The 24,248-nt window shown below is 37.5% G+C and overlaps 1 protein-coding gene across 2 annotated transcripts in view; it reads right to left on the minus strand.

Moving 5' to 3' along the window:
- LOC106666521 (ubiquitin carboxyl-terminal hydrolase 48-like) overlaps positions 1–24,248 on the minus strand; it is a 144,139-nt gene that overhangs the window by 74,595 nt on the left and 45,296 nt on the right. For both annotated transcript variants that reach the window (XM_014393783.2, XM_014393784.2), the window contains one exon: positions 6,223–6,368. In XM_014393783.2, the coding sequence (XP_014249269.1) occupies positions 6,223–6,368 (146 nt within the window). The remainder of the gene's footprint in view (positions 1–6,222; positions 6,369–24,248) is intronic.

The raw sequence follows: 24,248 nt of genomic DNA on the forward strand, positions 1-24,248 counted from the left end.
TGACAGACTGTTTAGAGTCAAACAAGAAGATCAATATTCAAAATTAAAAACAATAAATACAGGAGTGCCACAAGGTTGCATATTAGGTCCACTGCTTTACTTGTTATATACCAGTGATTTTCCGAAATGAAATGGAGTAAAAATTGCAACGTTTGCAGATGACACAGCGGTGATATCACTAAGACCAACTATCACCCATTCAACCAAAATCCTCCAAAATGCATGTAATAAACGAATGGAAAAAATGAACAATCAAGCAAAATCAGCATAAATGAGTTCATCTATCTTAAAAACAACAAAGTGGACCTCCGTCGCTCACAATCGATGGAACTACTATACCATACAGCGATACAGCTAAATATCTGGGAATGACCTTAGATGCCAAGCTGAGATGAAAAGAACACATGAAGAAAGAAAGGACAGAAATAGGTTTAAGTATAGTCGACTATACTGGTTAATAGGTGGCTCCAACCTTGCTATACAAAATAAAATATTATATAAACAAGTCATAAAGCCCATGTGCACATATGGTATTGAACTATGGGGTTGTACCAAACAAAGCAATATCAAAATCATACAAACACTCCAAAATAAAATCTTACGTCATGTTCAATGCACCTTGGTACATAAGGAATAAGGACTTACTTAAGGATCTTAAGATCCCTGAAGTCTCGGCGGAAATACAAAGATTTGCCGCCATACACCAGGCTCCCCTCAGCCAGCACGAAAATGTGGAATCGACCAAACTCTTACATAACCGAAACATGGTCAGAAGATTAAAAAGAACAAAGCCATATGAACTTGTGTAGTTAAAAATTAATAGTGAATAGTGAAATTGTAAATCTTTTGTACCAATGGGTTTATAAGAATGTAAACATTTATTTTCCTATAATACTATTGTAAAATCAATGGTTGGTCTATTAAGACCAGTTTTAATAAATAAATTTTATTAATTAAAAAAAATCATATTCATTCGTACATTTTGTTGCACACTTGAAGATAATATATTTTTTTAATAACCATAATTGATTAGAGCCAAATGAAGAAAGGAGCCTGGCCCGAGATCCCACGGTGTTTGGCATAAGAAGCCCCAGGGCTTTTTCCTCACAAACCACCAATTATCCACCCGGATCTGATTATGATAAGTAATTGGTTATGTTTACAAGGTGTAAATCTCAGACAAATCCAAGAGGCCAGTAGCACTGGCCCACTCCTATATCTCACATCTATATCTATTCTCTGAGGCGGTCGGAGCCTCTCGAACCTACCCACTTCATTAACAATATACATAAATTACCATGCTCGTACCATGATTACAATGATAAATGAAACGCTACTTTACCAGCGGCACCGGGTGTAATGAACCGGCGTTTTATAACTAATAGTGAACGTAAAAGGACTTGCCTCACTCGTATTGAATGATTCGAATCTTTCAATGAGAAACGGTTTCCGGACGTCTTCTTGCAACGATTTAAATTAAGCCCGCCTCGATAAATCACTGAGAAACTAAGAGAAATAAATATTACAACTACCATGAAACTCAGTTGTAAAGACAGTTTTTTTTCCCCCAAAAAAACTCAGCCATTATAATTATCTATTAGCAATATTAGAAAGGCTTTAGTGCACTGTTACTTTTTGGTATAATACCAGAATGCTGACAGCGAAAAGGATTTTAAAAAAATAATGGGCTTACAAAAGCATTTTGACCAAAATTGGTTCGGTCGTCAGCTGGCTTTTATTCTTTTATTCCTTGATTTGGTAACGGAACGTCGAGGTCGGTGTCGAAGATGTCTATATTTCTCTGCAATTTCGCTCCCGGCAGTCCAACTTTCTAAAAAGTATTTATTTTCCGGCCGAAGCCAACCCCTAATTACGGGCCGTTTCTTCATTTACGGGGTTCTGCTCTTCGGGAGATTTCCAAGCTCGTCCAACCCGGTCCCCTCCTCCCTTCGGCAATTCAGTTGTCCTTCCTCTCGCTCTCCACCTATTTTTCCAGTCTTTACTGAACGTACTCCTCTATTCCGTGCACAAATTACCGACTTTGATTATACAGGACAGTTCAAGCCCTCCGGCTCCTATTCCTCTTCCTTCTAACAACAACGCAATTGTTAACTACCCTGTTTGTTTGTTACCTGACATATTTGCACCGCCCGTGCGTCTTAAGCTTGTAAAATCGGCATAAATGCACTTGCAAACGGTTTCGTACTCTTTTATGCTATATTAACCATGATGAACATGATAAAACACACTACAAAACCCCAAATTAGGTTAAGGCTACAAGGCGTTAACCTCTTTACGACATTGGGCAGCGCGACCAATATTGGTCTTGTGCAATCATTGCCTATGAAGCTTTGTTAAGCAGAAGGCTTTTTACCAGATTCCGAAGCTTTGTTAAGTACTCCCGGGTGTATCCTTCAGGCCATGACTTTTCCTCTCATAGAAAGAATCTCAAACCTCTACGTTAGATATTCTCACCAGCAGCTCTGGTGTTTCTTCTTCTTCCTGACAATATCACAGGGTTGAATCAGCCTATAGGTTTCTGAAGTACGCAATTTCCAATTAGAAGTCCTACTACATACCATTCTAATACTAACACATCCTAGGATTACTAGTTCTATTATTAGTTCTGCGGTGGTACTTTAAAAAATATTCCTCATGCCTCTGTCATGAAATACATTCTCACTGACCTAAGGAGTTATTTTTAGCCCATTGTTTGATGGATCTACTTTTTTGCAATTTGGTATCCCATAAAAGGGTTCCGGTCGAACTTTTCTTGGCCAATTTGTCGGCCTCATCTTTGACGTCTGTTCTGTGTGCTCTGATACACCATAAGGGAAATTTCGTTCTTTTCCCCAATGCCTAACAGGCACCTCGATATAATTCCACTGAGGTTGTTTAGTTAACCTTAATATTTGTGAAATTATAAATTTTTTCACGCTCCAAAGAATCATTCCATCCGCTTATTACTTCAACGTAAAATTCTGTCAAGCGCGGATCGGAACAACCTTCTCTTCGATTCACTATCCGGAGCGAGTGTTCCGCAAGGCAGCATCCTGGGTCTCATTATCTATTCAATATACAATGCAGTCATTCCTGTCAATCCTCATATCGTCACCCTGTCGACAAACCAAGAACCAGTATCGAGAAACGTCCAGGATCATCTCTCCTGTTTGAAAAAATGTAGGATAGACTCAACGAAACCAAATCACAGTAAATAACCTCCACTCTTCCCTTTATCACTATTCTGTTCCTCTCCCAGCAATGTCTACATTGACCAAAGTCTTACTTGGAACCATCACACTCGACCTGAAAGAATAAAACGGTATGAACTACCCAAAAGTACATGACAATAGATCTACATAACATTACTACAACCAATTTGGGCGTAGGGAAGGGAACTGTGCGGTTCAACCAAGCGTTCCAACTACCGAAGAGTCCAGTTGCTCCAGTCAAAAATCCTTAGAACAATTAGCCAACCTCCCTCTACTTTAAATCCAACCTTAGTATGGTTGTGGTATCCCTTTGTATTCGAAACTACAAGAAGTCAATACAGACTCCATAAAACCCCAGCCCTCATTCCAACCCCCAGGACCCATCCCGACAATCCTCCATGTCGCCTAAGTACCAATAGCGTCGTGATTTCCTCGCAAGTGAAGAATTCATGTAATGTTATAATAAAAAATGTATAGAGCCAATAAAGTTAAAGCTAGTACTCTAGCGCTGTTGTAACATAACAATAATATGGGCGGGAAAATGACATGTCCTCCAATGGAGAGCCAAACCTTTGCACATAACCAAACGATAGACAATGTCATTCCCTTGGATAACAGAGGGTAATCTCTTCCCAGGGACAGTGGCATTTTTGATTGCCATTCTAGACCAGGTTGTACCTACTGCTTAAAGCACATTGTAGGAGATCCAGCAATCATAAATGAAAAATGCAGATTTTGCAAGTAATTTCTATAGACAATATAGCATATCATTTCCTGAATTCCTGGCTTGGAAATAATCTAACAAAATGCCTTAAAGAAAGAGTATATTATGAGTTTGATCAAGCCTTGAAAAGGAGTACCGGCAATGGTCCGAAATACATATTGGCGATAAAACGTAAAACAAAAAAGTTGTGAAGTTCAATAAATGCCCTCACTCATTATACAATATATGATTTGTTAAAATACTTCATTACAATTAATTAATCTTTATGTAAGGTACTGAATAAAAAATTCAGTGTCATGAGCGGGCTTTGAACCCACGACCTTCGGTTAAATACGCCGCTGCTGTACCACTAGATCTATCGTGACTTCGATCCACTCGGACACTAGCTTCCCATCTCAACCCCACCTTTGGAATTTTCCCTCCTTTTTGCCATTTTTCAAATGTCGTGTAATCTATTTGATTCTCGGCGACAAATGAAATGGCCACGAAGAGCTTTAGTGAAGATATACTTCATTTTACTTATTAAATCCATTAGAATTCGTGGTCCGATTGACCAAATAACTTTGTTCAATTAATTAATCTTTATGTAATGTATTGGTTGAGATAAAAAGTCAGTGTCCTGAGCGGGATTCCAACCCACGACAAATGGTGTCCGAGTGGATCGATGTCACGACAGATCAAGTGGTAGAGCAGCGGCGTATTTAGCCGAAGGTCGTGGGTTCGAATCATGACACTGACTTTTTTATCCCAACCAATACCTTACATAAAGATTAATTAATTGAAAAAAATTGGTCAATCGAATCACGAACTCTAATGGATACGTCACTACTTTCTGTTGAATTTTCAGGGTAACATAAATTTCTAACAAAAAGTGAAAAATAATGAAATTTCCAGAGCTGTTGGTTATCGAAAGCCTGACCCGGCACAAGGGGGATATTCGAAGAAAGGTGTAAAAAAATCTTAGTGCCGGTTGTTCTACTGTGGTAACTGTAATTAGTGTATTTTCGAAAAGAGTTAAGAGTATAGAGACGTTAGTCCTGGGGCTAATAAGATAATGATCGGGTTTGAAGGCGACGCACTGGTAATGCCTATCGTAAATGCCAACCATGATGCCTGCTAGCCTGCAACAGCCATTATTCAATTTGCCTTAACCTCGGTCACCATTGTAATGATTTTTATATTCAGTAATTAGGAATAACATAGATTTTACCCCATTGAAACCACTTATCTCTCATTCGAGAAACCATTGTTATCTATTCGAGTCAATATTGGTATAAAGCTAATTCCAGCTCCATCGATCACTTTTTGTAAATGATTGTTCTAGTCACAAATTTGTTGTTTATAACGATCCGGATTTCGACCATTATACGATCATCATCAGGTTGATGGAGTTACAAACACGTCTCTCGACGTGGTAAGTGGTATGTGCCAATACAGAACATACCAATGAAAATCTGGTTTTAAAGCCAGTCAATTTTGAACGTGCATAAAACTAAAATTACAACATAACTAAATATTATCCTAATAAATACGGTGAGAAAATAATTTTAAATTCGTGATGATCCATGCCATTTGTAAATTTAACTCATTAAATGTTGTAAATATTGTTGCAGGTTATAATAAATATATTAAATTTAAAAAACCTATAGATGTCTGTTTCTCTATGAATGATAAAATGTAATTTTTTGGCATAGTAATCAGTATTATTTTAATTTGAGATTGAGAAATTGGAGTCACTTTTATCATTTTCCGCAGACCACAGGCAATCCCAACTTTTGTACTTTACAATGAATTACCGGCAGACCTCGAGAATAAACCACCCCTAGTGTTGGTAGTCCGGGGTCAGACCTTGTGACCTATCCGCCCAGCCACCGAGGTTGGGCTTCGTGCGCTGTAACCAGCTAAGTCATTTCAGCACTGAATGCAATCAGTTCCTACATCCAAACCCAGTCACACTCTCACTCAGTCTTAAATACAGTCTTCCAATCTACAATGAACTCAAGTGTGATCAAGTTCTCAATATTCCTCCTAAATTAAAAAATAGCTTTTATTAAAGAAAGGTACAAATTGACATATGCATTTTAACTTGCTTCAGCTTAAATTAGAAAGTAAGAATTTTTGAACTAGAACTGCAAAAAATTTGCTAGGGTGACAAAACTTTTAAACTAGGAATTTGTCTGTTTTAGTTATTTCACCTCTAAGTGGTCCATTTTTGGGTGTGTATGCGTGAATAAGAGCATAATTTTATTCAAAGTAATATTTTACTTTAAAAAAAGAGCTACTTACATCTTGCCCGGCCAAACTGTGATCCGTTCCATCATCGCTGTCGACTTTGTGGTTGATGGGACGAATGTAAATCGTTTGATTGTCGTATTGCAATAGAGCCTTCTGCTCATGCTCCTTCTTATCGTTGAGGCACTCTTCGCAGACGGCTGTAAAAAGGGTCAATGTTAAAATTTCTCCGTAAGCATCAGGATAAGTGAGATATAGGGTACTTTGGGGGAATTGCCAGGGCTGTTAGTACGGTCCGGTTGGCAAAGTTCGAAAAGACAAATAGACTTCAGCTAAGAGGTGGTCCTGATTAGACCTTGTTACTCTCTTTCATCCACCCCTGAGACAAATGTTAAGCCCCTCTTTCGCTCTGTTACACAAAATAACAAGTCCTCGTGGGTTTCCGCCAACGACATTAAGTCATCATCAACCCTCATCACTGCTATCACTCCTAGGCTTCAGAGAAACTAGCAATTTTCTTTCAAGCAAGTATTCACTATACAAATGTAATATAAATAACAGGAACTCACTTTTCTAACTATTAAGGTATTAAAATTGAAAAAACGTCAAAGATTGTCAAGTCCGTGGGTTTTGTGTCCAATCCAATTTAGAAAAAATTAATAAAACAACGAGTTTTTGGAAATTAGGCAGATACAAGCAGACGTCCCACGACGGAGCATTCTTGGTCCTATCCTTTATATCGTTTATACTGCTGACCTATCTACATACCCGAATACCATCTCATAACCACCTAGGCGGACGATACCGCAATTTTGTCCTTTAATCCAAACCAAGCTATCTCCAACATCCATGAACACCTTGAGCTTACTAAGACTGGTGCAAAAAGTGGAGGGAAAAGATTGAATGACGAAAAATGTACTCAATTTATGTTCACCTTGGAAAAACAGTCTTGCCCTACATTACATTAGCAAGTAAGGGATACCGACTTCCATTCAAGACAAATACTTAGGACTAGACAGCAGACTGCCGTGGAATCCCCACACGTAAAAGGGAGTCTCCCCCTCTCCTGTCCATCAACAACAGAGAGATGCAGGCTTCCATTGAAGTCATATACACAATAGTCTGACGTTGAATCTCCACATAAGACTTAAAAGACAAGAACTTAGCCGAAGACTTGGACTATTACGAAGACCGAAATCCGTCTAAGACCGTGAAAACTAAACTAACCTTATACAAGGCTTTACTGTGACCTTTTTAGACATACGGATTGGAACTGTGGAGTTCTACTTATCCATCTAACATCCAGTGCATCCAATACTTCCAATCAAAAGTCAACACTATCGTCAAATGTCCTTACAATGCCACTATCTACAACTACCTCAACATTCTTTTTGTCAACGAACTGTTCCGTTCCCGATTCCAAAAGTTCAAAACCAACCTCTCGAAACATTCCAACCGTAATGCATCGAGCTCATCTTTACACACTTTCATGGGAGCAATTCATTTCTTTGATCGATTTAATCCGGATCTCGCCAAAACGCGTACGCACTAAACGAACTATGAAAGCAAGACTCTCCAATGATATGGACACAGCAATGACAAAGAGCTTGGGAAAAACTGAAAGAAAAAATAACGACTCCTCTGGTGCTTATAACGCCAGATTTTCAAAAGAGCTTCAGCGTCTATACAGATGGAAGTAAATTTCGGAATTGTTTGGCACAGGAAGTCGAAGGGGCATCTAAGCCTTTCTCCACACGCAAAACGCGTTTCGAAGAAAATTACTCGGCCTACGATCTGAAAGCTCTGGCGATAAGTTTTGCGTTAGATGAATACAGAATTTATCTAGAAAGCCAGGAATTTACATTGTTTACTGATCATAAAGCGCTGACCAGTATCATCAATATGCAAGGCAAGGTTCGCAACAAGGTTGATTTCATTTCGTTATAGAGTACGCCACATAAAAGGCAAATTAATTGCTTCACTAATGCAACGCTGGCCTGGCATTAGTGTTAGTGCTGTGACCATATGAAAAAAAAGTTTGGTTATCACATTTGTAATATGTATAGGTTACAAATAATCAACAATTAACAAAAAATAATACAAATAAATATAAAATGAAGAGTACTTAGTAATTGATACACCATTAATTTACTTGTTGTTAAATTGGATTGTTTTATTTGAATATTTATTCATTACTGCAATAGTACTGCAACTCATAAAAATTTTCATCTTGCACGCAACTTTTCTGTACTAATAAAACACAATGTTAAAGTTTGTGAAGTACGTTACGAAGAATCGAAGTTTATCAAGTCCTTGGGTCTTGTGTTCAATTTTATCCAGTAAAACTTAATAACATAAAACTATAAAAGGAAAAGTCCATAACTGAGTGAATAGTTTTTTTTAAATTTTTGCTTATTAACTACAGCTATAGGAGTGCAACCTCATAAGAATTATCATCTTGTAATCAAGTGTTATAAAACATGACGAATTTCAAAATTTTGTGAAGTACGGTACGAAATCATGGTCAACAAGACAGGCAATATATGTGGCATGGACAAACTCTTCCAAGGCGTTCTAGAAAAGTTATCATTAATTCCTCTTTCATTTTTTTTTTTTTTTCATTTTTCATAAACCGGACGGGAATTATCAGGAAAGTGCTACGCTGCACCATTAGGGTGAAGGATCTTGCTGATGGTTTATTGGTAAAGTGATTAAGGCCCGGTTTTCTTTGGTGGGTGCAAAACCCCCTATAGGTTATGAGGAGAAAGCGGCTAATTGGACCTCGCGTGACACCCACCCGTCTAATGCCCGATACCATGCAACAACCCGCTCACCCCAAAATGAAAATGTCCAAATGAAAGATCCCATAACGACGACATGATTAGTTAACAGTATTTTAAGATCGAAAGGTTTTTCTAATCAGCTTTCACTGTTTTACAATTGATTTTCTCAAAACTAACGCTTTTTTTTTGTTTATGGGAGGCTTAAACCGTATTATATTTTGTAAAATATATAGGAAAACAAAATCTTAGGTCGGTCTTAATTAATTTCTGTACAAAGATAAGTACTAGGTAGCCATCTTTCGTCAAATCTTCCTTTTATCTCTGAGACTTTCTCAATGAATACGGAACAAAGGAAAACTACATGGGAGGGAGAAGGGCTTTATAAGTTTGAAGGGCTAACAAAGCAATTTAAGGGCCAAAATGTAAGACTGCGGTTGACCACGAGGGCGACGTCTCTTCTTCTCGCTAAGTCTCCCGAAACCGCACCGGTGAAAGAGAAGACGGACGTCCTCCTTTCTTCCGTCCGACGTTAAACGGATCAGATGAAGGCGAAGTCGTGACCGCAGTTTAAGTTCGACCGAGTCCTCTTCTAATTAACAAGACGGGGCCGAGAATAATCGCCTTACGCAAAAGCCGCACTATCGCGGATTATCTTATTACAACGAACGTTAAATGGTTTTAAAGACAAAATATATTTAAGTATAAGAATACTTACGAATAATCCAAGAACATATTCCATCGAAAAGCCTAAGTCGATAGTGCACAGACACTCTCAAATGGCCAACAAATGTCAAAAAAATGTTGAATTTCAAATATGACATTCACTAAGAAATTGCAACTACATAAAGGAATATTGATTGATCCAAAAACAACTACAGACGAATAATGCCTTAAACAGAAAGTAACCGCATAATAATATAGCAGAAGGTTGGCCATACCAATTTAGGAATTATGGGCAACAAACCTACTAGTCATTTAGCCTAAAGTCGATAATTTAATACATCTGCTATGTAACTTTAAACTTGTTATTCTTAACCATGACGAGGTGTGAATTTGCTCAAATTCTAGGCAAACTAAATCTAAACTTCGAGCAATGATGAGACATGGCTTCATGATAGTTCAAGTGTCTTCACGCTGAAGAGGAAACGATTAGCTTTTTAACTTGTATAATCGTTGAAATAACGTTTGTAGTGTTAAGAGATTATGCTTTTAAAAACTAGGATTGTTAGGACTTTCACCCCCGAAGGGTTGTCACTCTCCTGTACCTCATGGGAGTTCATCTACCCTGTTATAAAGCTGCATGTATCCCTATACGCCAGATGCTCAGGAGATCGTCGCTTCCCGACCGCTTTCGACAGCAATTTCCGCTCCTAACGCAGACAAAATTTAACCTAGAGTATATTTACTAACATCTATAATACAATCGCACAAATAAATACATTTAAACCAAGGTGGGACCACCCTTGATTACAGTTGGTGGACTACTCAATATACCTCCATCGACTTACACATAATAGTAATAGGAAAATCAAAATTATGGTCAATGGAATATTTGTATAAATATTCTGCTGTCGACCCTGAACAAACATACAAGCGCAAGCGCAAGCGCGCGCGCACACACACACACACACACACACACACACACACACAAAACGGGAGGAGCAAAGGTGAGCTATTTCACCACTCGCTCTAATAAATACACGTCACATAAAACAGATCTATATACAAAAACCCATGTTTTCTAAAAAGCGGAACAGGGGACCCAGAAACTCGCTACTGTATCCGAGAACCATTCTTAAATCCGGCAGCATGCCTACACGCTCTCTCTAAAGAGTCTTGGCATGACAAGCTTCTATTATGTAGGGTACATCGAGCAACCTTTCCTTCATAATAATCTGCGCGGGCTTTGACCCTTTAAAAACTAGGATTATATTTTTAATGTTATTATGAATTATTAAAAGTAATAAAATATAATAAATAATAGTTTTATTGAATACGTCCAAAAAACCTTTTTAGTGTTATTAAGTAGTATTTTTATATATTTACATATAATATCGGGTAAAAAACCGTAAAGTTCATTATTAATCAATTAAAAGGGAACAAAATAAGATTTTTATTTATAGGTCTTATGATCAGTCATCTATTAAATAAATTATATCCTAGAATAAACTCCTGTTTTGTTATTATTTTTTTTTTTAAATATGCTCCATAATTAAGTTCGCGGACATATCACTTTAGGAAAAATGTTACTCGACATTGATGTTCAGACGGGTGTAACCAGTTTGAAAAAACTGATCATCACTGGTCCGCCTGTTCTCGCTTTAGATGAGAATTAGCCCTGCTTCATCTCACCGCACTCTCCGAAGTCTGTTTTGAAATAATGAAAAAAAAGCAAACGAGACGTCGATGAGCCGGAACGCGTTTAACTCCAAGATGACAGTCAGAGAACAGGGCAGACATGACCACGGACAATTATGATTTTACACTTTTGCTATTCTGAAGGTATTTTCTGGTGTTTGACATTTTGCATTAATATTTATGAAAAAAATATTTTAAAACTTTACCGTGTATGTATTTAAATTTTATACCTCACATCTCGCAGATGGTGTGATTTGCATTATCACCGGAGTAACAACAAAATAAGAATGTGGGGGGGGGGGTAAAAATCTTTTTCGCATGCCTCCTACTGAAAGGAAGAATTCTTTTTCTTTATCCATTGTCTGATGGATTTACGTTTTTGGCAATTTAGTATGCCCTAAAATGGCCGATAGGTGACCACATCCAACATTCCTTAGACAATTTATCGGCCCCTCTTGCCCTGGTGATCAATGATAATTTTGTTGCCTGCCCCTAATGTCTGATAGGTTGTTGTTGCTTATTAGTTTAGTCGCTTCCGTTTCTTCGTGCCTTCATGTTTCACCCGCGCCAGAGCTTCCTGTCGGCCGTCACCATTCCCAGTTTTCCCATGGTTGAATCCGTCATCTCCACAATATCATCATCCATCCATCTTGCCCTTCCACTGCATCACTTCCATTTTGCCTTCCACATTCCCTTGCATCAGCTTCTTCTCCAGGGTATCGTCTTATCATTATGTAGTCAAAGTACTTCACTTTTCCTTTAATATCATTCCCTCAAGAGAGCAGACTTGCTCTATTTCTTGTAATTTGGACTGGTTTGATCACCTTGTAGTGCAAAGTACGCTTAGAATTTTCCTTCGTTGAAACTTCCTTATAGTTCAGATCTTGCAGGGGTAGGATATTATTGGGAATACCATTGCTTTAACTGAGTGCCTTTGATGTTAGTGTGGTGTCTCAGCTCTTAACTAGTTTATCAAGATTTATCATTGCTCTCCTTCGTAGTACACGTCTTATGATTTCCTTTCTGTAGTCAGCGTCTGCAGTAAACTTTGCACCTAAAAATGCAATGTCTGTCACGGGCGCCATTTTCTCTCTCTCTCTCTCTCTCTCTCTCTCTCTCTCTCTCTCTCTCTCTCTCTCTCTCTNCTCCCTCTCCCTCCCTCTCTCTCCCTCTCTCTCTGTACTCTGTAGAGGTATTTTTTGGTCAATCCTATACGCACTGTTTATGTCTGGCAGACGCTTTCAGCAAGTTAGATAATCCAAATATTTCATGGTTGAAGTGCACCTAAATATTTGTAACGGTTGAATTTGTAGTGTAGAGTACACTCTCGTGTACATTGGAATGTCAATTGTTGGTTCGATCTTGAGTTGGTCATTTTCATTTTAATGTCTTTCTGATATTGTTCTTGTCACAGGCTAAATTTTGTGAGAATTGGGGGTTTAGTAATGTAATCAGATTTTGTCAGGATGACTAGCCTTTGTTTGCTCTTGTGATGAAGTGATTTTTTGCGTTTCCTTGAATTTTTACTTGTTTCTTCACAGATTTTTTTTTGGTTGTGCCACTATTTTGTTTTGTATGCTGGCGGTATGTCTTCTTGTACATCCTTGGGCAGGAGTCCGTCAGCTGCCTCTACGTCTACTATGATTTACGTTTTTAATTTCTGTTTTATGTTGCGTCTTATTGTCAGTCCTTAGTAGCAGCACTTAATAGCAGTCTTTGTTCGTGGAGCTGAATTTGAAAACCAGCTGAAATATACGACCAAGACAAGTGATTATTTCGATCAGTTCGATTCACCATTTATTATTATTACCAAATCTTTGGGGATAGTCGAACAATCCACCCCAATTTTGTGCTTTCAGCTGATACCTTTTACAACCAAAAAAACCCACGGTGTAATTTTCACTGTATTACTTTGAAACAATTTTTTATTGTATGATCGGTTTCAGAACGCCATATCCATTTTCTCATGCTGAAGTCGACATTTGCAATTTATTGTTGAACAAAGGAAAATGTTTTTGCACTCTTGTTTAATTTGTTTAAAGGGATTGTTGTTAAGGGTCCTCGCTGGGGCCTGGTATTAATCATGGCCTGGCCGTGGGTAAGAAGCGTGATTAATTCCCTACCTCCCTCTATCCACCCCAGTTTGTCTTGCCCCAGTTGCCCAATGATGAAATGGGTTGTGAAAAAACCTCCACTGGGGACAACCCCACGGTAATTGGTTTTTACAGTCTCTCCGCACCGTTCCTCTTCTCGACTCTTATCAAAATTACAACTCATTCTCGAGGATAAGTCCTTTGGCCATCTGCAGTTTGTCCGGAGTCTTAATTGGACAGGACGCAACTCGGAAATCACCGGAAACAGTGGACAGTTTTTAATTGAAAATTCAAAAGAGCCTCTCCTTGGAGCTATGCCGTATCAGGTCTTGTATTCAGAAAGCCACGCTCCAGCGCTCTCGACTGTGAAATTCCCATTTACTGGTTTTTGTGAGTGTGTATGTGCCTATCGCTGTTATACGTCGGAACTACGTGGTCCCCAACACGCTTTTTTTATATCTTTCACATATCCATTCACTGCATCTCCCTCGGTTTCAGTTACGAATCCGTATCCATCCGTGAAAGGTAATACTAAAATTTCCCGTAGTTTTTTTCTAATTTCGTCACTTTTTTATTTTATTTTTATCTCTTTATTTTTTACAAAGTGTGTACAACATTCTATACAAGGTTTTGTTGATAATGTTTGATAATGACGAAATAGGTAGCCCATTAAATTCGGACGGTCTCAGTCAATATTCGTTGTCCAACTTTCTTCGCCTGTGGCAAACCGTACGTTTAACAATTTTTTTTTTGTATCACAGTACTGTCTGATAAATTAACCTTGCCATAAAGTAGGACCTAATGAACCCATTGGATGTCTTGAGGGTCGAGGGGTCAGAACCTATTTATAACACTTTTTCCAGATTGATTTCAAATAATAAAATTCCAGGCTATGACGTGATTCGAACCAGAACCGCTAGCGTGGGAAATAGGAGTCAAACGTCCTAACCACACCGTGGTCTCCAGTGATAAAACACGACTCGTTTTTATTGCCTTTCTGGAGAGAAGACTATTTCATCCAACAATGATTTATGTTATTTGATCAAGTATACTGAAATGGGAAAAGAGCCCCAACATTAAAAAATGTACGGTTAAAGCGAGAAGACATTTGGGAAACCAGAAACTCTCCCTTTTAAAAATTTGATTATAACATTCTAAAAGTCATCAATCCCTTTTATATGTTAAGCTTTATGCATATGTGAAACAGAAGCAATTAAAAGAAGGATGGAATGTATATGTGACCTCGATGCACAATATTCTCAGAGTTGTTCATTGGTCTTTCATCGTTATGAACTTGACTGAACAAGGCCTGGAAGATAAAAAAAAATTTTTAAATAAATCATTTCCAGTAATTGTTAATACAAAGCAATACATCAATCCTGGCGTTGGCTTATGCTCTAGAAGACTTGACCAGAACTTCAAAAAAGAAGTACATTGGCTAGGTTCAATTTTTAAGAAATCTTATCAATCAAAATGAGCGAGATTGAGGAAAATCATCTTTTTGGTGTATTTCAGTTCTGAGAATTTTAGGTCTGTGAGATCTGAAGAAGAATAGAAACAACATTGTCCTCAAACATTTTCACTTTAACTGTATAAGAAAATTTCACTGGAAATTTATACTGTTTTGATGTACGCGAGGTAGAGTGAATATAATGACAGTAATAATTGGTTCTGTTTATTAGAAATGATTTCTTGATTGATACCGTTTCAAAATGTGTTTAAATGTAAAGCCTTGCATCTAGTATTTGGATGAACGACCTATTAATGCTTTGTCAGGCAAGGACCAACCGAAGACATACCTATACTTGAACTCACAGTTAAGCTCTTTAAATCAATACAATACAAGTCCGAATTAGTTAACACTGCCAGTTGCATTAATGAAAACAATGTAGAATTGGTCTTTAGACTGGTCGAGAGTAAGCAGGAAAGAGCATAATATTTTCAACTTTGAAAATAGAATTTGAAATATCAAAAGTTTTTTATGGTTTTATATCAAGCTTCTGCCCAGTCGTTTCTGATCGAGCTACGGGTTTATCATTTCGCAGAAGCCGAACTTTTCTCGTTGGTTTTGCCTCGTCAAAATCCTAAAACACGTTTGACCAATAGAGGCGGATCATGCTTCAGGTCCATCGGTACAACGAAGAATTCACGTAAGAATTTTTCCGCGCCTTGTTTTTAGCATGTAACAAGCGGGAAATATGTAACCATCACTCTTTGCTGACTCGAAAACATCGATGATTTAATATATTATGAATGAATGAATGTTTCTTCCCTCGGGAAACGTTCTCGACTGAGCAACAGTTCTATGGCATACGGAGAACCGGTATGAACCGCGATCTACCTAACAAACGAGCAACGCAACCGAAGTAACGTAGCGATTGGTAACGTGCCATGTTACCTTATTCAACAGAATAAACGCATTATTAACAAGAAATTAATTAAATAAAAGCATTGTAATCATTACATTTTTTAAATTAATTTATGTATTTACGCCTGAGCCAATTGCTGCGATTAAATAAATTTGATAACATATTTAAACACAAAACAAAATGTAGAAGAAAAATATTTAAAAATACACATAAGTAAAAAGGAGAACTACTCATAAGTAGTCAGGGTTAACCGCTGTTACTTAGTAGGTCGCGAGAGCGGTGATACTTCAACTGACGTGAAGATCACTTGAAAGGGTGAGGGATGAAAAGTTTCTGACATGAGGGTTTGTGTGACCTGGAGATTATTTGTGAAACTTCTCGTAGCCATTTTTCGCTAATTGAAGGACAAATTGGACATTAAGGTCATTGTGAATGGTAAGATTGGATACATAAAAAGGAGCATTGCCGATAGTTTGGAGGATTTTGGATTGTACGGATTGGATGCGTTGCAGGTTGGCCCTAAAGTTCGATATTATATGTCCAACTGGTTTCGAAATAGTAATATAATCAGTCGTTTAGTTTGTAGAATCAGTTTTGATTTTTTGACCAGCAATCTTGTAAGAAGCTTGAAGGGTCGGTTTGAGTCGTGTGTAAGGGTATGTAAGTCGTTTGTCCAATAGCCAAATATTACCGGACATTAGCTGGTGGTAAGTATTATAGTAAACGGGAGCAGAGGTTGTTTTCAACAAAGCGACATGTTCTTTCTCAGTTTTGTAGTTAATTGGCATATTGAACCACTCGGACTACTGCTCAAGGAATGGGTCATGGGTTTTGTGATGACAGGAGTGGCATCCGCATAGGTGGTGAGAATAGTTTCGGGAAGGGTAGGAATGTCTGCGATGTATGCAATGTTGAGGATGGGTCCTAAGATATTTCCTTGTGATACTCCTTCATCTGTGCCATAGCAAGCCCATAAAGAGGAGCCACTAATGACCTGAAAATATCTGTTTGATAGGATAAGACAGTATGTAAAAGGATGGCTCTCTAAAGTCCAGGGCAGTATTTTTATGATCAATGTATTTCCAGGCACTCCAAGCCTCCACAATACACTAAACTGACTAAAATTATGGAAAATTTAAATTTAAAAATGTATTTGTGTGTGTGTGTGTGTGTGTGTTTTTTTTTTAAGTAAAAGTTAATTCACATTTTTAAACTAAATTAAAACATGTCCTGATAATTAAGAATAAATTATAGCATTAGGAAAAATTCTTTTGTTTTTAAGAAATTTACGTGAAATCTATTTACTAAAGCTTTAAATTAATTTTCTTGAAACATTTGGAAAAACTATTAAGTAGAAGGGGTCCCAACCACGCCAATGCTTAATGTAAGGCATATCTTGCCATGCTTGTACCTACATAGCTTAAAAATTCATGTACCTATTTTTGATAACTTACAACAGTTTATATTCTTTGTTGTTATCTGATATCCTGTAGGCCGTTTACCTATTTTCAGAACGTTCAAATTTCCGCCGTAATTTTTCCCATCCTTGTGCAGTTTCTTGGATGTCATTCAACCGATTTTTCCGTTGAAAAGGAAACAATAAATCGACGCGATGCTAATTGATAAGACCGGCCAGAGTTGCAAGGGAGCGGAAGCGTACGTGCACAGCCTGCAAAACCTTGATAGGAATGTTTTAGGCCTATTTCACCTGACCTTTCGGCGAATGACAAAGCAGCCGCGGGTGCTGATGTTCTAAACCGGGCCCCCCCCTTTATTTCCGTTTTCTCAGAACCTCGTTCACTATATGCCACTGATTTATATGTGGTCATAATTTTTTTTTTACAACGATGGGACATGGACGCTCGCATGTTTGAAACATTCCCTTTTCTTACAGTTCGGCCATTCTAGCATGAAGCTTAAGGCGAAGATAAAATTTTCTTTGCATATATGTAAACCTATATTGGAATTTAAACTGAAAACCTTTTGGGGCAAAATAGCTTTCCATGTGACTTCGCTAACGTCGTTATATTTTGTTAGATTCCTCTGTGTTGTCTGCAGTGTTATTTTTAATTAAATCATATGAACTTTCTATATACAGCCCAACAATTAAACTCAATGAACAATTTAACTACGTTGTCGTAGTAAGTCGATTGACAATCGTTGGCGAAAGGCTGCATTGAATTGATGAAGAGAGAATTACATATTATGAAGTGCAATTGCCTGATCATATTCTAGCATGAATATTTCTTGCAGTTTTCAACGGTGGTGACTTACCCACTGGGAGAGAGTGCGGTCGCTCTCATTTCCTCTGCGTAGGCGTACGACAGAGTGGACGTTGAAATAACGTCCCTGCATGCGAGGAATGCGATGATAACTAAACTACGGCCAGTGAAATGAACGAACCATTTACAAGCCACTGTCAATGCTCTTCGGGTCTTCAGGAAGAGGAACTAAAAAGGGACAAAGCACCCTGTTTATCCTGTGAATAACGTAACAAATAGTGACTGGGGTGTGGACCTTCGAATCGGCGCAACCTTCAAGGATGAGCTTGCGATCCTTCTGATCCACATGTTACCCAAAGGAGAAAACTTTTAAGTCAGATATGGAAGATGGCCTTTTTTCTTAACTGAAGTAACAAATGTAGTGAAGATTATGTGGTGATCATGGGATGCGGTCTAGTGTGATGTAGGTTTAGAGGGGGTACGCAGGATCGACCTGGAATGTGAAGTTCAGCCTTCGGGTTCTTCCGTTCTTCACCCTCTTCAAATTCCAGGCAGAAATTTTCTCATGACGTTTGATTTTCGGGACAGTCGTGGCTCTTAGCTGCTCTGAACGGAGTCTTCCCTGCCCAGAGGGATCGGGCCTCTCAAATGCAGAGAACTACGGGGACGGTGGGTGGTACATTTTTCTATAGTGTAGTTGTCGGCTGTCGAAAGACGAGAGTATTTTCTCTCTTTGAGCGATGTAGAAGCTTAAACATCACGCTCATACGAGCAGAAGTTAGTACGAGAGATGACCAAGCCAGAATGTATTTACAGATATACGTATTATTCGAATACAAGTTGGAGGTGGATATCCTTCACTAATAAACCTCGATATGCTAGAGGGGCGTCTAAAAAGACCCTTACACCCTTCTGAGGGCATAGAAACCACAGGGAAAGAAATTCAAAAGTCTCGAGGTTGATATTACTGCGTAATTGGCGATTGCGGGCGTACAACCCGCGATCTGTCTCAATACTCTGTCTGGACTCTTTTCAATGACAACCTTTGGTCATGTAGCCATGATTAAGGTCAAGTTGACGGCTTCTAACTTTTTATTCTGCGTCTTGAAGCTTCGACCACCTCTGACACGCGTTCCATCCAAAATCTTTTATCCAGGTTGATCACACTTTGTACTTAATTGCTTCTTCGCAGAATATTAAAGCCTTTCTAGACGCCTTGGGATTGTTTGGCTCACTTTGCGAGAAAAAGTTTGACGCTTTTTGCGTTCTCTCTCGTAGTTCCTGGGACAGTGCCACTATCAAAGTGTACTTTTGTTAAATCATTGCCATGATGGAAGTCGTACGCGTAGGCGGTAATGAAATCATTTATTGACCCGAGAAAGAAGTCGGTAAGGTATGACTGAAATACTCTGTACCAAAACTATCACATGCGGTTTAAGTTGCAGGATGATGAACCAATGATTTAGTCGTTACTACCATATTTGGTCAGCCTTGCTCGCTATTTTTTTGTAAAAAAAATTCTCTTTCAACAGTGATTCGTAAAGTACGTAACTTTTTTTCTACAACAAATAAGTCACTATTCCTTCACGGCATTCTAATAGAAGCAGGTTTTGGCGGTTTGTTAATTAATTATACGAACGTTTTTCCCGCTCTGCTCCAAAGCAGACATCGAATAGACATTAAAAAAGACTTTCTAAATGGACTTGTGCATAAACATAATCTTATCATAAGCCAAGTGGCATAATAATTAACGACATATTGTAAATATATTAAAATGTTGACGCCAAATTCAGGGTGATTAGAACCGAGACAGTTTAGGGGTGGCTTGTCATGATTTTTTTTAATAGTTATTTTTATCTATGAGATAAAAATGCAGTTAACTAAAGTACAAGTCTGGAGGTTGAGACCATGATATCCCTTGTTTACGTTTTCATTTTATTTATTTTTTAATTTATTTATTTTTATTCGTAAGGGGTTTATTCGGAGTTGTACGCGGCTTATATTTATTCATACGCGTTTGTTTTTTTTGTTGTTTTTATTTTTTTTTTGGGGGGGGGGACGTTATTAATCTTTCATATTTTGTATAGTAACTCTTGTAAGTCTTTAGGGTGATGAAGATTTAAGCATGTGGCATCTTTTTCTAAAAGACTTGGTTATTAAACAAACCAACGATTTTGATATTCCGTTTCAAATTTACCTCGCTAATGGATACTAATTAGATGAACTGTAATATGGTTGTTTCATTCAGATAACTTTTGTCTGTCATAAAGTTTTCGGTGTATTGGCAACTTCAGTTGTCCTCTTATAAGACCGCTGAAGATGGGGAAATGCCGAAACGCGTCAGACATAAACAACAATTGGAGGACGTGTGTTCTTTAAAATTTTATATAGATCGGTTCTATGTGTTTTGTGGTTGTGTGTTTTTGTTTAAATGCGTATAATTCATTGTATTGTTTGGAGCTCTGACTAACAATGATGTATTTGTTTGCCAGAATTTCATAATTCGACTTCATTTTCGTGCAAAGTAACATAAAACAAACTGAAAGGACACGTGGTTCAAATATTACACGCGTACACATACCAGGTGGCGCTGTGTATAGGAGATATATGCTATGCTATGCTTGAAGGTTGGAAACATAATTCAGGAGAGAAAGTTGTCATGTCTTAGCTCCTTGCAGAGCCTATAGACATGCCGCCAAATTTAAGTATGGTTCTCTGGCACAGTAATGAATTTCTGTGTCCCTTGTTCTGCTTTTTGGAGGACGTGGGTTTTTTATGGTATGTAAAAGTGATTTATGTATTTCTGATTATGTGTTTTGTTTGAGTGCTTTATTAGTGTGAATGGTGAAATATAGCGTTACCATCGCCCCTCCAGAAGAGTCGATGGAGGGATATGTATAAAAGCATCCCATCGAACCTATAGATTAGATTATTAATATTGTGTGTGTGGATCGAGGGAGGGATATCGAGTACTCCACCGGCTAATCAGAATGAGAGCAGTGTGTGAAAGTATTTATCAGGGCGACTGCATGATGGAATTTAGTTAGTTGTAGGCGGAAATGACCTAGCTGTCGAAAGCCCCCATTGTAGTCTAAACCAGCTGGTAGGGAAGCGACGATCTCCTGGGCATCTGGCTTAAGGGAGATACGAGCGACCAATCACATAACAGGGTAAGGACCCTTAGGTCACATCAGGAAGTGACGCTCCATGTCCAAAGTTCATAAACAACAGTGTAAAGACAGAAATTATCAGACCAAGCTACAGAAGAAAATGATTAATTTGAACTTGAAGATTAGAAAATCAACAGTTTCATACCAGAGTAAAATCCATAAGCTTTGACTTAGTATTATTAATAAAACAATTATGATATATTTTAAAATGCTCCTACTGAGTTTGTTTGACCTTAGGGAATTGTTAAAACGGTTCATAAATAAGATAGACGAGTGAATCGTTAATAAAGGGGTTGTTCCTAATCAAGGGTTGAACCCCCACGATCCGAATGTTATCCTCCGCAGCAAAGAGAATGGCTAAGAGAGAAATTATATGTAATTTCTCGAGCTTTAATGTCCTTAGGGCCAACGGCGTTAGTTTTTGCCGGCGTCCCAACCCTAAACAATGAATTTCAATCCAAAATTAATCGAGAGGTCCGGCAAGAAACAAGGACAAGAAAGGACGCAAGACACACCCTAATTCATTAGGGACGTGTCCGGAATCTAATTACGACATATGATAACAAATCATGGGTCAAAACTAAGATTTGTGCTCGCCTCCTTCCCACATTCAAACTCAAATCAGAAACTATCCTCTCGTATTAATTAAGATAACACTGTAATTGAGGATGGAACAGCTTAAATAGTAACTTGGTAACCTTGATTAATGGTTGGAATGCTAAACGCTTTAATGAGCCCTCTAAGATTATATTAAACAAGTGCAATATTACCAAATGCTTAATCAATAAACCTAAAGCAATATAAAGTTAAAGAATTTTTTTTTATTACATCTCCAATTGCTCATACTTGCGTAGGTGCAACTAGTTAAGTGTTTTAGACTTTATGCTCTTTCAAGATTCTATTGAATCCGGCTTTTATATTCAACAGATCGACCGAAAAAATACCTTTGATCATACCTAGATAATCCTAACTCTAGACCAATGCCACATCTTCTTAAAGTGGTGCACTTCGAAAATAACACTGTGCCATAGGTAAACCTGTGGCTTTGTCTGGGCAGTAAAATTTATTTAATTTTTTAATTTTAAAATAGTATCTATTTTATGCACCGCCTTGCCTCGCCTTGCTTATAACCTGACAGTCGCGCCTTTTAGGATTGTTTTTTCCGGGCTTATCTTTTGAAGGCACACGATGAAAAACTTCATTAACAGATTGAAGGGAATTGGCTTACTTTGAGAAATAAAATTTAAGAAATTGTCTAATCTTGAATAATACTCTTTTAAAATAAATTCATGGAAAAACAATTTCAAGATTTTCAAAAAAAATAACACAGTATTTAATGGGACTCAAATAATGGTACAAGACACACTTCCAGATGAAAATATTCCTGCATTACTAAGTAAAATCTGAGTATTTATTTAATTTAACGATAAAAATTGTTTTAAATTTCAATATGACAAAGGTTTAGGATTTAAAAATACAATAACACGCGAGGTCAACCAAAAACGGGAATAAAACAACCGATGAACCCTGAAGGAAGGTGAAAACGTCTCGCCTGCTTTGCCACTGCCAATTTTTTTCTCTCAACCAATGGCATTTTGGTGTACACGTTGAAAAACACACTTTATTGGCTGAACAATATGTTTAAGCGGCTTAATTTAAGAAGTACATTTCATGCAATTTGTGTAATCTTCGTAGAAAATTGGTTTTTAGCAAAATCATGCAGGAACAATTGATTTTAAGAGGGAATTAAAAAATAATCCATAACACGCTTGGACTAAGAATAAAACAATAATGTAAAAAGACAATATTCAAGACAGTACAAAACTGGAAGAAAAGGAAGGTGTCAGGGCTTTACCTAGACCTGCATATACCCCGACCAGACCGTCACGCCTCTAGCTAGTTTTTGCTCGACCAATGGCATATCTTTTGGTATACGACGAAAAAACACTTTATCTACTGAGCGATATGTTTAACCGGCTTAATTTAAATATTACAATTCATGTAATTTGATTATTCTTCGAAGAAACGTTTTTTTTACGCAAAGTAAAACCATGTAAGAACAAAACTGGCAGAAAAGGAATATGTCTATGTCTTGCCTAGCCCTGCTTATTACCCTAAAGATAGCGCTTTTTTCCTATGCTTTCATTGGCATATCTTTTGAAAGTACACGTTGAAAAACATCCCACATTGATTGAGAAATTAGTAAAAATGGGTTAATTTAGAGTAAAGTTCCCGTAATTGTTTAATTAAACATATTTTCGGTAAAGTACAATGCAATAACAATTTTAAGAGCATTTAAAACATAATAATATGATTGGACCTGCTTATATCCCTTACATCGTGTAATGAAGCTTTCTATTATTTAAATTCTTTTCTAATTTAGTGACATCTTTTGAAATTAGACGGAAAAGATGGTTGGTTTCATGCTTAAATACTACCCTACAGTGACTATTTTCTCATAACAGTATATGTATTTTATTGCTTGCTAAAGAACATTTGACCATTAAATATAAATTTGGGTGCCCGTCAACTTCACAGATTTCTCGTTGGAGATTGAAAATATATTTTTTTGTTCTTTTAATGCTTGACGGCTCGGTTTAACAGGCCTAGCGGATCGCGGAAGACGTGCTGGAGGTTGAAATGTGGCATAATGGCTCAGGCCTGTTATGACACTACGTTTATGAGGATAGACTTGTTTTGGCAATTTGGTTTAACAAAAAAAATTTATAAAATTTAATTTACTTTTCTAGGAAATAAAGTGCTGACGGTCTGAAAAGAAATAAACGAAGAAAATAGTTTATAGAATTAATTAGATTTTAATTAATTAATTAGAGAATTATACAGAATTAATTCAAACTTTATAGAAGTTAAGAAACAGGAGTAATGATATCATATATAACAATATTGTGTATAAAGACTTCTTTATAACAAAAATAAATGCAATAAATTAATATTTACACACTGTTTGATAATCTGGGTTGTTAAATATTAGGTCTTAAAAATTTTAATAATGCTTGGTAAAAGCCCTTTATGTGCGAGAGATAAACAATTAATGCAACAAGACAGCCCCAGGAAGTTTAAAACT

The sequence above is a fragment of the Cimex lectularius genome, unplaced genomic scaffold (genome assembly GCF_000648675.2).
Source record: "Cimex lectularius strain Harlan isolate CLEC.00 unplaced genomic scaffold, Clec_2.1 scaffold90, whole genome shotgun sequence".
Classification (NCBI taxonomy): domain Eukaryota; kingdom Metazoa; phylum Arthropoda; class Insecta; order Hemiptera; family Cimicidae; genus Cimex; species Cimex lectularius.